This window comes from Ambystoma mexicanum, chromosome 13 (assembly GCF_040938575.1).
Source record: "Ambystoma mexicanum isolate Mex_15411 chromosome 13, UKY_AmexF1_1, whole genome shotgun sequence".
Lineage (NCBI taxonomy): Eukaryota > Metazoa > Chordata > Amphibia > Caudata > Ambystomatidae > Ambystoma > Ambystoma mexicanum.
In genome coordinates, this window is record NC_090938.1 from 619,604,122 (window position 1) to 619,619,292 (window position 15,171).

At 51.1% G+C, this 15,171-nt stretch overlaps 1 protein-coding gene across 1 annotated transcript in view; it reads left to right on the forward strand.

The window, feature by feature from the left end:
• The window catches only part of JUP (junction plakoglobin), a 200,946-nt gene that overhangs the window by 91,133 nt on the left and 94,642 nt on the right, over positions 1 to 15,171 (forward strand). Inside the window, exon 2 of the mRNA XM_069634507.1 lies at positions 3,908 to 4,122. Coding sequence (XP_069490608.1) covers positions 3,912 to 4,122 — 211 coding nt within the window. The 5' untranslated portion in view covers positions 3,908 to 3,911. The remainder of the gene's footprint in view (positions 1 to 3,907; positions 4,123 to 15,171) is intronic.

The following is a 15,171-nucleotide window of genomic DNA, read 5'->3' on the forward strand; positions in this document are numbered from 1 at the left end:
TGAACGGTGTGCCAGGTTTGAAATAATTGATGAACCTCCTGAGTTATGACTGGACTTCATGTAGCAAAAAATAAACTGAGCCTCATCCATGCTGTTTTCCTCCCTCTTCTCCTAGGCCACATTTATATGCCCCCTACATAAGCTGCTATCGGCGGGACCTATATCATTGGACTTGTTTCCTATAAAGTTCATTGCTCGGTCATGCCTGGAGTACCTTGCCTCCTCTAAATTATCTTTGTAAAGGTATAGGGGTAAAATCGTTGATAAAAAAAATAACTGCCCGTTCCTTTAGGTCTAGCTGAAGTTGGTGCCCTTTCAGAAGTCTAATGGGGTGGAGTTAAAAAGTGGTCCCCTGTTGAGTTTCTGGAGGCGAATGCCTTATGTCATGTGGCCCAAAACACTAATGCATCCACTCCTTTTGTGGTTTAGGTGTGCCATCTTTCATAAAGGAGGGTGGCAATGATCATCTTGGCACTCCCAACATTTCCCGTACCTGTTCTGTAATCGATTAATTTGATTCAGTATATGCAAGCTTTACCAAGTTTTTTAGTAAATATTAAAAGATCCCAGAATTAGATGTACACTACATCATTAAACTGTTTGTCGAGTAGATTTTTGAGGACTGCAGTCTGATCAAAAGCTGCTGATGGATGAGGCATAGTCTTCTGCCCCCGCCTCCCAGTTGGCAGTGTATCTTCCCTGAACGCTAGCAGGTCAGTTCTCCTATTATGCCCTGGAGTCTGATTTTATGGATATACACTATTGAAGGATTGTAAGGGGGGGTGGGGAGGGGGCTTGTGTATCTGTAATTTTGGCTCAGACTGCAAGATTGATGACTCCAAATTGCGTAGGACTAATTGGGGCCTAATTGAGGGCTTTTAGGAGAAGATATAATCCCTACTTTGAGCTGGGGCCAGAGACCTTCTGAACAATCTAGAAATTAATACTGGTTGACAGACAGATTACTGCTCTGCAGGAGTGCATGGGATGTGTGGTGGCTACTCTGCCTCCTGTGCCCCCCACAGTACTGGTGAAAGGGGCAGTGATTCAATTATAAAGGTGAATCATGCACAGCCTGACGGGTATACCTTTGTCTTTTGATAGCCTGCACTCTCGTCCCTGATCTTAAAAGGGGTGAGAGCTGCTAGTTGCCACGCAAACAATAGTACTGTTAGCCAAATAAGTGTCCCCAGTTCCATTTTTTTATACTAAAACCCACCTCTAAGCAGATATTGATATGAAATGGCTCTCCGGGTTGATGGGCCTTGGTGTTGGCAGCGGAGTAACTTTGCTGAAAATGTTGGGGGGGAGAGTCTGGGGGGGGCATAACCTCTGAAGAAAAGGTGCTCCAGCCAAATTAATGGGACAAAATGGTGTGGCACGTGGGGGGGGGGCAAGCACAGCTGTGCCCCCTAAAATTACACCTATGGGTGTTGGCAAGATCGCAGCAGCAATGCCGGGTTAAAGTAGGGCTTATGGGCTTTAGGGTGTGTCAGTATCTTGTATGCTCAACAGCGTTGAGCCAAGCTTCCAGGTGATTCTTGCAGTCCAGTCTGCATTTGAGCCAATTTGTGCCAGCAGGTTGGCTCAAAACTGCTGCGCTGTCTGCGTTTGAGACGGTCTGGTAGAGTCTACTTTAGTTTGGTCGAATACAGTCTTGCAGACCAGGATTTGGGTGCCTCCACAGTGGCAGAATTGTGATTTGCAACGGTGTGCTAGGATTGTGAACTGCTTACCTGCTGCTTAGTGTGCTAAAAGTGGCACCATAGGTCCTGTCAAATGCTAGAAGCTGGGTTCAAAGCAGTTCCTGGATTGCTGGGTGGCCCAACCAGTGTCCAAGGACAAGAGGAGTTTGTGGTTCCCCTTTCAGACCAGGAAGCTTCTGACACCTGCACTAAAAAAAACCTCTTAAGATATGTAGTTGCATCCTTGAGGTAGGCAAAGGTGAAATCGATAGGTTGGCACCAGTTTCCTTTGTGGCATTTTCTTTATTCATACTTTGAGGCACTTTGTGTGTCAAACATGTACTTTTTGTACTGGATCAAGAGTAGGGGATGTTAATTTCCTGAAATGCAGACTTTCGTGTGTCGAATTTGCTGCATATCGATGTAATTTTGTAGGCTTCCATAAAGAGCCCAAGCCTCTTGATTTATAGACAAATGGGTGGGCAAACGTTTCTCTTTGCAGGGAGAAAACAAGTAGGTTAGTAGGCTGAGTGGGGAAACCAATTTTACAAGGACTGTTAACCTTTGCATAAAAGGGCAAACTGATGCGGATTTACATTTTAAGATTGGTGCATGCATTCATTAAGATGTTACACGGGGATGCAATTAATCAGTTTCTTACCCAGCCAATTGCAAAAGGATCATGGCTTGCTTCATATAAAGCCACGGTCCACATTCTAACTATTGCTGGTCTAGGAGATTAATTGCGCGTTCTCTGTGATTTAGTCATGTGCACCTGGAAACTCCCCAGAGGGACCCACTCACAGGTGTTTGACTTCTTTGGTACTGGATCTCCCAGTTGGGCCTGGCCTCTTTAGGATTGTAATCTATCTTGTATGTTGGTGGATCTTCAGTATTGGGCCTGAGCTAAAGTCGAGACTATTCTACGATTGAAGCATGATTCCTGATCTAGGAGTACGTGCTGAGGTTGCAGATGTTTTTGCCACAGTAGTGTTGTCTGATAATTGTGTTGTGCAGCCTTGATGGCGGGAGTAGTGTCTTGATAAGATCTCAGCTGGGGGCCATTTGGGCATAGCATGTCAGTTGAGCGTTACTCTGGGCAGCTTATGTAGATGGGTACCGTCAGCCATTCAGTTCACCAGTTGGGAACCTAGCCCTTATTTGCAGTCGCTCCTGGTACACTTGCGCAGTGCCATTCGATACATTGGATGGTACTGGAATGGCACCTGGCAGGTATCCACAGAAGTGTGGTTGGCACAACTAAGCCATGACTGCATTGTCTTTATTCTATGCGTCTTGGGCAGACAATCACTCTTGATATAACCTGTGCAAAGTACAATCCGTGAGCCTACCTGCATTTGTTAAGTTATTCCTATAAGTTTACCTTTTTCGAGTTTAGTGTGCTTGTCTGATAGGCAGGGATTTATCGTTTGATTGCAATCTTCAGGGCTGTGTGCTTAATGTGCTTGTCATCCTCCTGGTCGTTTTTAGTGAACTGGCTATTTAAAAAGGTAAAGTGAAGTAATGTCTTGCTTCAACAACCGTTTAGTCTTGTTTTCCGCTCCAGCTGCATTTTCTTTTGCCTGTTGAAACATGCAAGATTAGACTTGTTTGTGCTTTCTGAAATATCCCTGCTTCCCTTTTATGGAAAGGATCCTTAAAACGGAATCGTTGCATAATATTGTCATTGTAAATGGGCTGGGGGGTGGCTTCATAGAAACAACTCGTCGAGCAATTTACTTTAGTTGAGCAGTAATGTTTCTTTGCTCGGTTTGAATTCCCCCACTAGAAAGAACACTTCTCATTTACGATTCGTCAGTACAAAAGTGGACATATGGTTTCATTGGTGTCATGGTTGTATCCTAGTGGGGGAGGGGGGAGAGGAGGGGGAGACGGTGTTTTCCGAAAGAGCTAGACAACAAAAGTAGTTTTTGTGAATGGCATTTAACTTCTCCCAGAAATGTACGGACCTGCAACGCTCACTAAACCATGGATCCAGCTCCTTTTCAAGATACTTGAAGCTAAAGGTGGGGGTAGAGTCTAGGGGGTGCAGGGATCGGGGTGTTTGCATTTACAACACTCTGCTCCTATATTTTTTTTTATACTTGCACTTGCAAACGCTACTGCTTAGTTTAATGTAAGCCTTACAGTCTGAGTAACTAACCCCTTGCTTAACTGCCAGATGGCTGTGCAAGATCTTGATCACTGCTTTCTCTTTGCAGCCCCATGGACGGCATGAACATGATGGAGCAGCCCATAAAGGTGACGGAATGGCAGAAAACGTACACGTATGACTCTGGTATAAACTCTGGAGTGAACACTTCAGCACCATCACTGAATGGCAAGCAGATGATGGAGGAAGATGACCTGGCGTATGCCAAACATTACACCATGAAAACCACCACCTACACTCAGGGGCAAGGGCAGCAGCCAGCAGGTGGGTTTTGGTTGACTTGAGAGAAATGCTTGGAATTAATGAGAAGACCTTGTTTGTCTCAATGGCAAATGCCTCTGCTTAGCCTCTTAAGACTTTGGTGAGATCACCAACCAGTTGGTTTGCAATAATTGTTCTTTTTTTGTTCCAAAGAGGAATACAAATTCGGACACAATCGTTTGACGATGTATGGCATGCACGCTCAATAACCTCCTTTCACCCACCAGTCTTCTGTGCTCTTGCCATCCATGGTTTTCCCACCTCACATTTCCAACCGCTTTCTTAAACGTATCTAATTGACTGTCGCATGTATAATGGGCTAGTTTTGTGATGTGTGGCACAGGTTCATTGTATGGATATGTGGGGTGATTACCTCTATCGTTCATAAACATTCGGCAGTGAGTGTGCTATGGATCTTGTGCAACAATGCTAGTAATACTGGATCAAAACTACTTTTGGCACACCTTTATCCACATACTATATAACATTTACCCATTCTAACAAGATCTGCTTTACTGACTTGTTTAACCAGAGGTATAACTGGCCTGGATCTTGTGCTACAGAATACACTAATGTAAGTGGCAATGGAAGATTGGCACATTGTTGATAACACACTAGCATTAATTGGCTCAACCCACACAGTCCACTATAGAACCATGGTTTTATGTCCATAGGTAGTATCAATCTGGTGATTTGCTTTCTCAGAGTTGGTGCCTACATAGCCAGTGTGAAGTGTGTATGAGATACTTTGCTACTGTCCCCTAGCTGCGTGTATTCTAGCAAATTGCAGTTTGACTTGGTCTAGACTAACCAAAGCCCGCAGGACCCTATAATACAAAGTGTGCAGTGGGCCCATCTGTGCAAGACTTTCAACCACACTGGTAAATTAATGCTCTCATTACCCCACCTATAAATATTGCTGTCTTGCGCTTGGACACTGACCACCCAGTGCTGCTTCAAGCAGACTTTCATAAATGACCTGGTTGTTCGTAGTCCTTCTTGCTCTTATGAACAACAAATCTTGTTCACACTTTGAAAGGAGAATATCATTTCTCCAGCATGGGGTCTGGCATGGATTCACATGCTCATGAATATTCCCCGTCGTCAGGCTGGGAATCCTCGGTAAAGAAAAAACCAGTATCAGTTTCGTTTCTGATCTGTCTTTCGTAGTAATAACCAATCACTGGTCTCTGCGTCATACTGACCACAGCCAATGACTGCCCTCTACCTATGCCCTGCCTCTGGCAGCCATCTTCAGATTTTTACCGCACGTTCATGTGTTGGGATCCTCGTGCTATTGCTCTCGAGCGTTCGTGCTATTTTTTTCACGTTTTTTCTCAAAAACTTCGGGTTTTTTTCGGTCAAAAGAGCCTCAAGCTCCACCGACACTCCATCCGATCAACGGGGACCCGTGTCGGATTCGTCTACGCCCCTCAAGGGTGAAGATTCGTCGAGCTACGCTTTTGGAGGACTCCAGAAGTTTCTCAGGCCCATCTCGGTCATGGCCCAGGAGAAGGGAAGCTCGACGCCCGGAAAGCTGTTCAGGGTCTGCCCTGGATGCCAGCTGCAGAATGTCTTTAAGGAAGACGAACACTCCTTTTGTCTTTACTGCCTACATGAGGACAAGACGCACGTGGAGAAGGACTGTGCGTTTTGCGGCAACATGTCGGAGCGGACCATGAAGGACCGCCATCAACGTCTCGCCAACTGGCTGGAAGGGAAGAGCCCGTCTGGCGAGAAGAAGAGGAAGAAATCCGAGCGGTCTTCTAAGACCTTTGAGGATGCCCCGGCGACGGGGGTCCAACATAAGGCCAAGCACCGCGAGTCCGCTGGCACCGGGAGCGCCGAATGGTCGGGCTCTAAGGGCGCCAGGCAGGGCGCACCCTCCCCGGCACCATCAACCACGAGCCAACGCTCGGTCGGGTAAGAGGAAGGCCGAGCACCCGGCGAAGCTCCTGGAGAGGCCCCGGTCGAGCTCGAAGGCGGAGGGGGAGCGAGGCGGCGGAGGGGGAGCGAGGCAGTGTCCCCCCCCCCCCCCCCCCCCCTCAAGGAGAAGGCGGTGAGCGCACCTAAGGTGGTGAAAGCCTTAATCCATCCGGCCAAGGCCTCTATCGAGACAGTCGCGGCGGCCCTGGCTCAGCCTGTGGAGGCTACACCAGTGGTGGCGACCTCGGGGCTCAGTCTCCATGCCACCGTGGAGGGAGTCCTCTTTTATGCCCATCTACAGGACCCCCGTGAAACCTCCGACGGAGAAGAAAAAGGGGGGGCAGGAGGTCGTCGTGGATTCGGCCTCAACCTCTGAGGAAGAACTGATCGAGGTCTTAAGCCACGGCATTGGCGTGGAAGAAGACCAGCCCGTCGGGAGGGATCCCGACGCAGGAGACGACGACATCGTCGAGGGTACCGACGGGGCCCCTGACCGCCCGTCGGATTCCCCTCTGCCAGTGCCGCAAGACAACTCGGCGCCCATTTTGTTGGCTATACAGTCCTTATGCTCAGAGATAAGGACGAGACTGCCGTTACCAGTGGAGGAACCACTCCCGTCGGGGGACCCGGAACCAGGCCCTTCGGGCAGCCCCCCTCCTAAGAAAAGAAGGATTCACCCTCCACCTCCTTTTCAGCCGTCGCGCCCCGTTCAGCCCTCCTCCCCATCCACGACTCGAGGGGATGATACGGGGACTGACACGGCCGTGACGGTTAGGGACGACGAGGTGTACGACGAGGATCTGCCGTCGTCTCCTCCCACCCGGGCTTCCCCGCCCGACGAGATTGGATCTTTTCACTCCATGATCGCCAGGGCATCCGAGCTCTTCCAGCTCTGCCCGGAGGAGAAGGAAGGTTTCCTTTATCAGCGGCGCAAGGCCAAGAGGAAGACGGTCCTCGCGGTACCTCTACTGGACGATATTTGGGATGAGGGCCTCGCCCTCAAGAACCCATCCACGACGCCGGCTAGAAGAGACCGGTACGAGAAGAAGTACCGGGTCCCGGACGCAGCCCCCTTGCACAGCCTACCCCGGACTCCGTCGTCTCCGCGGCGGCCAGGAAGAAAGCGGGGGTGGGGATGCGGCCTCCACGTCGACTTCCCCGCCGGACGGCGAGGGAAAGAAATTGGACACGATGGGGTGCAGGGTCATCTCATCTGCAGCGACGACTATTAAGGCGGCTAACGCCTTGGCTATCGTAGCCCGCTACGACAGGGAGCTGTGGTACAAACTGGCTCCCCTGCTGGACTTCCTACCGGACGATTGCGACTGACATCGCCGACACTGGATTTCGCCAGTTGGGCAACGGCGTGTGCCTTAGGCGGCGTGGATGGCTCAAGGCTACTGACTTACGTCAAGACGTACAGACCAGAGTCCTGGACATGCCGTTCGATGGGAACAACCTGTTTGGGAAAACAGTGGACGATTCCCTTCAAGCCATTAAAGCAGACACGGAGACGGCCCGGGCTTTCGGGGTTCTCCAGCAACGGCGGCCGCCCTTTCGGAGCGGCGGAGGCAAGGGCGCCTCCAAAGTTTCCGGCGGCGGATTTTCCACCTACCGTCAAGCGGCCCGTTCGTCGTCTCAGGAAGCTTACAGGGGACGAGGCAAGTCAGGCGGACCCCGCCGTCGTCGCCAAGGCGGCAAAGCCTCGTCTAAGCAGGATTGAACTGGCCGTGGGGTCGGGCCCCCACCGAAGCACCCCGGTGGGAGGCCGGCTGGCGAGCTTCGTCAGCGTGTGGGAGTCCATCTCCACTGACGGTTGGGTGCTGGACGCCCTAGCCCAGGGCCACGCGCTCGAGTTTCAAAGAAGGTGCCCGCGCGTCCCACCCTGTGGCCAGGAAAGAGCTTCACGTCCCTCAGCTTCTCCGGGAGGTAAAGGCGATGCTCAGGAAGGGCGCCATCGAACTCATCCCAAAGAGGCTTCGGGGCTCCGGAGTTTACTCAAGATACTTCCTCGTGAAGAAGACGGGAGGATGGCGCCCCATCCTAGACCTACGAGGGCTGAACAAGTTCATCAAGGCACAGAAGTTCCGGATGGTCACCCTCCAGCATGTCCTGGGTCAGCTGGAGGAGGGCGACTTCCTGTCGTCGTTGGATTTGGAGGATGCCTACTTCCATATTCCCATCCTAAAGGGGCACCGAAAATTTCTCAGGTTCGTGGTCCAAGGGCGTCACTATCAGTTCAGAGCCCTTCCCTTCGGTCGGCACCCAGGGTATTCACCAAGTGCCTTGCACCAGTGGCGGCGCAGCTGCGCCGAGAGGGGATCCACGTCTACCCCTACCTGGACGACTGGCTCATCCGAGCCAAGACGAGGGAGCTCGCCGTGGAGCACACTGCAAGGACCGTCCAACTTCTCACGGACCTGGGATTCTCCGTGAACTACGCCAAGTCCCACCTGGTACCCGCGCAAGACGCACTGTTTCTGGGAGCAAAGCTCGACAGTGTCCCTTCTGGCCTCCCCGTCGGAGGAAAGGACCAGGGCCATCCTGGGCAAGGTACAGCGGATGTTGGTTGCCGACGCGGCCAAGGTGAGGTCCATCAAGTCCCTCCTCGGAATGATGTCTTCTTGCATCTACCTCATTCCCATGTGCAGGCTCCGGATGCGCCCGTTGCAGGAGTTCCTGGACGCGCGCTGGATCCAAACGACGGGCAGCTTCGAGGAGAGGATCACACTCGACGAGAGTTTCCTATGAGCGATCCGGTGGTGGGGCACCCGCGCGCATCTGACGGCGGGCATGGACTTCCAGACCCCAGGCCACCAGGAGACAGTGACCACGGATGCCTCCCTGGAAGGGTGGGGAGCGCACACCGAAAATCTGCACGCGAGAGGCCTTTGGCTCCCGACGGAGAAGTCCCTCCATATCAACGTCCTGGAGCTCCGTGCAGTGTTTTGGGCCCTCAGGTCCTTCCTTCCGTCCCTCAAGGGCAAGGTGGTGAGGATCTTCACCGACAACACCACCACCATGTTTTACATCAGGAAACAGGGCGGAACCAGGTCCCCAGCACTGTCCAAGGAGGCGCAGGACCTGTGGCATTGGGCCGTCGCCCAAAGGATGTTTCTGGTGCCGTTTCATCTGGCAGGGATAAAAAACACCATCGCCGACTCACTCAGCAGGGAGCTGCGCTCGTGCCACGAGTGGGAACTACGGCAGGATCTAGTGGATCGCCTCTTCCGACGGTGGGGCACACCCCAAATCGACCTGTTCGCGACGGCGACGAACTCCAAGTGCCGGAGGTTCGCCGCAGGTTTCCCCAGCCGAGGAGCATGGGCGTTGCTTTCTCGTTCCCCTGGGAAGGCCTGTTCCTATACGCGTTCCCTCCACTGCCGATCCGGCTCATCAACCAGCTTAAGAGGTCACTGTGCAGGATGATCCTAGTCGCACCTGCGTGGCCGAGGCAGATATGGTTCCCGGACCTTCTGGACTTGTCAGCGTCCCCGTCAATCAAGCTGCCAGTGGACGCGGATCTGCTCTCCAGGGAAGGAGGCGCCATCCTCCACCACGACCCGAAGTCGCTGAACTTGAAGGCCTGGCTCCTGCAGCGCTAGAGTTTGGAGGATATGACATACCGGCCGACTGCAGAGAGGTTCTTGCAAAGGCCAGGGCGTCCTCGACTCTTAAATGCTACGGACACAAATGGAAGAGGTTCTCTGTCTGGTGCCACGCACAGAAGATTAACCCTCTAAGGATTACGGCTCCCCAAGTACTGCCGTACCTGTTGACGCTGGCCAAGGCTGGACTGGCACACGCGTCCATCAAGATTCATCTTGCTGCGATCTCCCGATACACCAGAACCACGGGGCGGACGTCCTTGTGGTCTCATCGTCTGGTGAAAGAGTTCATGAAGGGACTGTTCAGATCGTTCCCACCGGTGAAGGCTCCGGCCCCGGCGTGGGAGCTCAACGTGGTGCTGACCAAGCTCATGGGACCTCCGTTAGAGCCTCTGCACTCGGCCCCGTTGAAGTTCCTGTTGTGGAAAACAGCGTTTCTTGTGGCCATCACCTCCGCACGACGAATGGGAGAGATCCAGGCCCTATCTTGCAAGCCACCATACTTGACTTTTCACGACACGAGGGTGGTGCTCAGGACGCACCCCTCCTTCATGCCCAAGGTGCCGTCCCACTTCCAGCTCAACGAACCCTTGGTGTTGCCTGTGTTTTTCCCTTCGTCGCCGGCTGAGAGGACTTTGCACTCGCTTGATGTGGCTAGAGCGCTGAAGTTCTACGTGGACCGCACGAAGTGTTTTCGGAAGACGTCACAACTCTTTGTGAACTTTGGACCTGTCAATCAGGGGAAGGCTCTCTCGAAGGCTTCCATTTCCAGATGGCTCTCCGGCTGTATCATGTACTGTCATCGGTTGGCAAACCGACCGCTGCCTGGCCGTCCAAGAGCCCATTCCACCAGAGCCATCGCAGCTACCACGGCGTTCCTATCTGGTGTGCCCCTGCTGGACATATGCAGGGCTGCTACGTGGAGGTCGACACACACCTTCACGAAATTCTACTGCGTCGATCGGGATTCCAGGGAGGAGTCCAGGGTCGGCCAAGCAGTGCTGCGCAACCTGTTCGCCTGAGGTGAGCCTGGTGAGGAGGTAAGATTGCTTAATGTTGAGTTTGATGTAATGCTTAATGTTGAGCCTTTGCCACCTCCCGTGGTTGTGCATGTGTGTACTGCTATGTATTCTTTATTCATGAGCATGTGAATCCATGCCAGACCCCATGCTGGAGAAGGAACAAGTTACTTACCTGTAACTGTTGTTCTCCAGCATGGGTCTGGCATGGATTCACATGCGAACCCTCCCGCCTACCCCTCTGCGGCTCTTCACTTGGTCATACTGCCACTTCACGTGCTTCCAAATCTGAAGATGGCTGCCAGAGGCGGGGCTTAGGTAGAGGGCAGTCATTGGCTGTGGTCAGTATGACGCAGAGACCAGTGATTGGTTACTACTACGAAAGACAGATCAGAAACAAAACTGATACTGGTTTTTTCTTTACCGAGGGTTCCCAGCCTGACGACGGGGAATATTCATGAGCATGTGAATCCATGCCAGACCCATGCTGGAGAACAACAGTTACAGGTAAGTAACTTGTTCCTTTTGCAAACTGGTTGCAGCTAGATTTGACATGGCAGATCAACCCTGTGTGAAAGCGTAACTATGTACGAGTCCAGGTAGAGAGCTGCTTCCATAAATGCCAGTAGATGGATTGTTCTGCTAGATGGGCTCACTGGTTGCAACCCACCATAATGTAGTCCTCATGTGCCTCGGTTTGGGAAGTCACCAGTTAACCCTGTGAGGTTGTATCTGGTAAGCAAAACTCTTTCCTTTATTGTGCAAGACTGCCTCGGGTTGGTGAGTGTTTGAGGTGGGGGCAGGGAGGAGGTTGGCTGATTTTGGATTCAACAGGCCTTGCGAGCAGATTCATGCTTGCCTCCCCAAGGTTTTTTCCCAGTGGTATTTGCTTTTTTCAGAACAATTGTCGGGAAATGAAGGCAAATTGTCGGCACATCTCCACCTGGAACAGGGAAATCTGTGTGTGGGAGGGTAAATGGAGTGAAAGTTCTTCACTTTTACATTTTTAAATGTTAAAGGTATTTGTACCGCGCACCGTCACCAACGGAATTGGTCCCCAGGTGCTCTGGCGGATCTGCAAAAGATAAGGGGGATGGGTTAGTAAGGTGAAGGAGTAGGATAGTGAGTGAGTGGTATTCTGTTGGCAGCTTCAACTCGGTATACACCGGGTGCTGAGCTTTGGTGCGGGTATTGGATCGGTGTCAGTCCGTGTGTGCTGTTGCTCTGGTTTGTGTTGCAGTGTTGTGAAGTGCGTGCAGCTTGTGGTGCGAGAGATGGTTGTGAGTTTTTGAGTGAGATAAGTATGCAGAGTTTGAGGTTATATTGGTTAGTGGGTTACCTGACCTTTTGCATGCTAACATTTACAGTATTGTCTAAGTGCGTCCCTTGTTGGCCTTCACAATCCTATCTAGGTGCGGCGCAGGCCAATGTTCAGAGGTCTATCTAGGTGTGGGCATGCTAACATTCACAGCCTTATCTGGATGCGGTGCAGGCTGGTGTTCACCCTTCTGAGTGTGGCACATGCTAACGTTCACGTTTCGTCTAGGCGTGGGCATGCTATCCTTCAGTCAAAATCCTATCTAGACGTGACATAGGCTAATGTTCGCAAGTCTATCTAAGTGTGCACATGCTAATATTTACCAGTTCTATCCAAGTGTGGACATGCTAATGTTATGGCACTGTTATTTGGAGGTAAGGTGTGGCAGGGGTTTTCTGGAGTAGAGTGATTGCTCTACCCCCCACCCATGCCACACTGTTTTTGTTGTCTGTTGGCTGCTGGCTTCCTTGGCGTCCCCTGCGGACACCTGCAGACACATCTTGGAGCCGCCAATGTAGGAGCCGTCCTTTGCCGCGGGGCTGCTGGGCAGAGGGCTGCCCTGGGGAGATGGCTTTAATAGAGTAGAATGGGCCAATTAGGGGGAGGGGGCGGTCTGGGAGGCGGAGTGGCTCGCGTCGGGAAGGGGGAGCGGGGTGGGGAGAGCAGGCAAAATGGGGCCTCGGATGCCTAGGGGGCACAGGCGTGTGGACCCAAAAGATGGCGATCGGAGCGCTAGGCTCCCGGGGACACTCACCTGGCTCCAGATGGGAAATTGCACAGAGTTCCTACCCCTGAATTAGTGAGCTATGGTACTAGCAAGTGACTTGCAGAGGGCCGTGCCTAGTGGGCAAAGATCAAGTTTTACGTGTGGTTTGGGTTTCTGGAAGTAAGTCTGTTACAGTTCATGGTTTAATTGTGAGGAAAAATGGCATATACAGATCTACGTTTGCTGACGTGCAGATAAAAATGGGTAAATTATGTTCTGCCTTTAGTAGGAAGTGGCCAACATATTGCATGATGGCAGGCCATTTTGGAGCTTGGTAAATAAGTGTCTAAGCAATGCATAAAAGAAAATGGCATTGCCCTGAGACATTGCTGCAGTACTTGACCTCGGATTATGTTCAGCCTTACCTGGGAGTGAAAAAGCGTATCCTTCCAATGATTGTATTTTGTTTGATGTTCCCAAGGCTGAGTTTTGAAATTGCAGACTAATAAGGACCCAGGATCAGCTTTGGTTCCTGCTGGTTTTAAGTTCCAGATCTGTGTGCTCCCCTGCTTAATGCAGAGCTAACGTGATTTGCATAACTTGGTCTATTACTAGAAGCTGGCATAGAGCAGTTGATCTGTATATGTACCATGTAACTGGTTCGCAACAGCGCCTTGATGCCACTGGGCTTAGGCGCTTTAACAAATGCAAAATAAATATGGATTTTTCAGAACCAACCCTGTGGGAGGGTTCCGAGAGGCCAACGTAAGGGGTGATATTTGACAGTTAGTCTAGCCATACTCTATCAAGGCAACGTAGACTGAGCAATGTCAAGCCTCGGCAGATATAAGAGGAGAAGAGGGCCTGTAAATGCAACCACACAGATCAATCAAATGTTGGTCCACAAAGAAGTACCATAATTATGTATTGGGGCTTTAAGATCTGTGGATAAAATCCACAAACAGCTTCTATCCCCAAACCACTTGTGTACATAGTTCAGTCTTGAAGAATGCCATCTGCGTGCGATTGGGAATGCTTGCTTTTTTTAATTTTGAAGAATAAAATGATGCGAGTAATTTGGTTCCTGAAAGAGGGATCTGCTAATTGAAACCCACTTCCACAATGCTCCCTTCCAAAAGAACCACCATGTACCTTGTTGTGACAGCCTGACATCACTAGCAGCGCCAAATCGCGTGTATGCATGAGAACTGCCAGAACCTAGGAAGAGGTTGCTTAACAGCATGCACCTCTACTTCACCAAATGGTCTGCCCCAAGATCCTGGTGGTGGATTCATATCTAAATAGAAGTGTTCTGGTTTTAACATGGCGGCTACCGAGTTTAGTTACACAGCCGCATGCATTGGCTGTCCTGTCAGTCTGCTTGATGGATATTGACCTGTCTAACTCCCTCAGGGTCAGTTGTTTTTCAAAGAAAAAAGCTGGGGGTAGATCTGTCCTCGGCTGGGGCCTCCCTTTGGAACAGCCTCCCGACCACCCTAAAACTTAAGGAGAACCATCTCTGGGTCCGGAAACATCTCCAGACATTCCTCTTCGCTTCTGCCTTTGCCCCCCCCCCCCCCCCCCAATCTCCCCTGCTGATCTTTCCCCTCTCTGCACTGTGCTCCTGGCCAACCTCTGTTCATTCGGGCCCAGGTACTTGCTCACCCTGCCACTCCTGCACTGTCTCTGGCCCACCCTTTGCACTGGGGTCTGTATCTGTACCCATACAGACCCCCCTCCCCCACTTTCTACTTCACTTATACCCTATCTGACAAATCTAGCACTTGCTGGCTGCACTACCACTTTCCAGCCCCTTTATTTTACTTATTTATGCTTTTATCTCCTCTGTCAGCACTTTCCCCTTTTCCCTCTTCTATGCACTTGGACGTTCTTAAATGTCACTGGGCCTAGTAAGATCGTTGTTTTTGTTCTCCCTTGTTCCCCTCCCTTTGCCTGGTCGCACTCGAACACTTTTGTGTACGAGCGTGATATAAATAAAATATATCATCTGGGGGTATACCCACAACAAGGTTTGGTCCAGCCCAGGACGTCTTTTGCTAGGACTCCCTAAACTCCCTCTTAAACCCTCCCCAACCTATATCCTACAGACTCATCCCTGTGGTTGTAATCTTGTGACAGCAACCAGAAGATGTATTTGTTTTTTCTGTCCCGTCTAAATCTGGTCATGTCCCTATTAAATTAGGTTTAACCAGAAACAGTTGTCATTGGTCAGGAATTTGGAGATGCCAACGCTAGCAGTCGTCTGTCACTGTTCAGTCCTTTCAACGTCTGTCCCTGTTCAGTCCTTTGAACATTCCTTTAAGTGACTTGCTGTTGTGTGAGCCATCCAACCAGGTTACTCCATGACTTGCCACCAGTCCTGGGTTCGGAGCCAGCTTTGAGAAACTCCATGGTAAAGAAATTCTAACTCCGATCAAAATCGAAGCACTGGGTTGCCTTGGTTTGTCCAGTCTC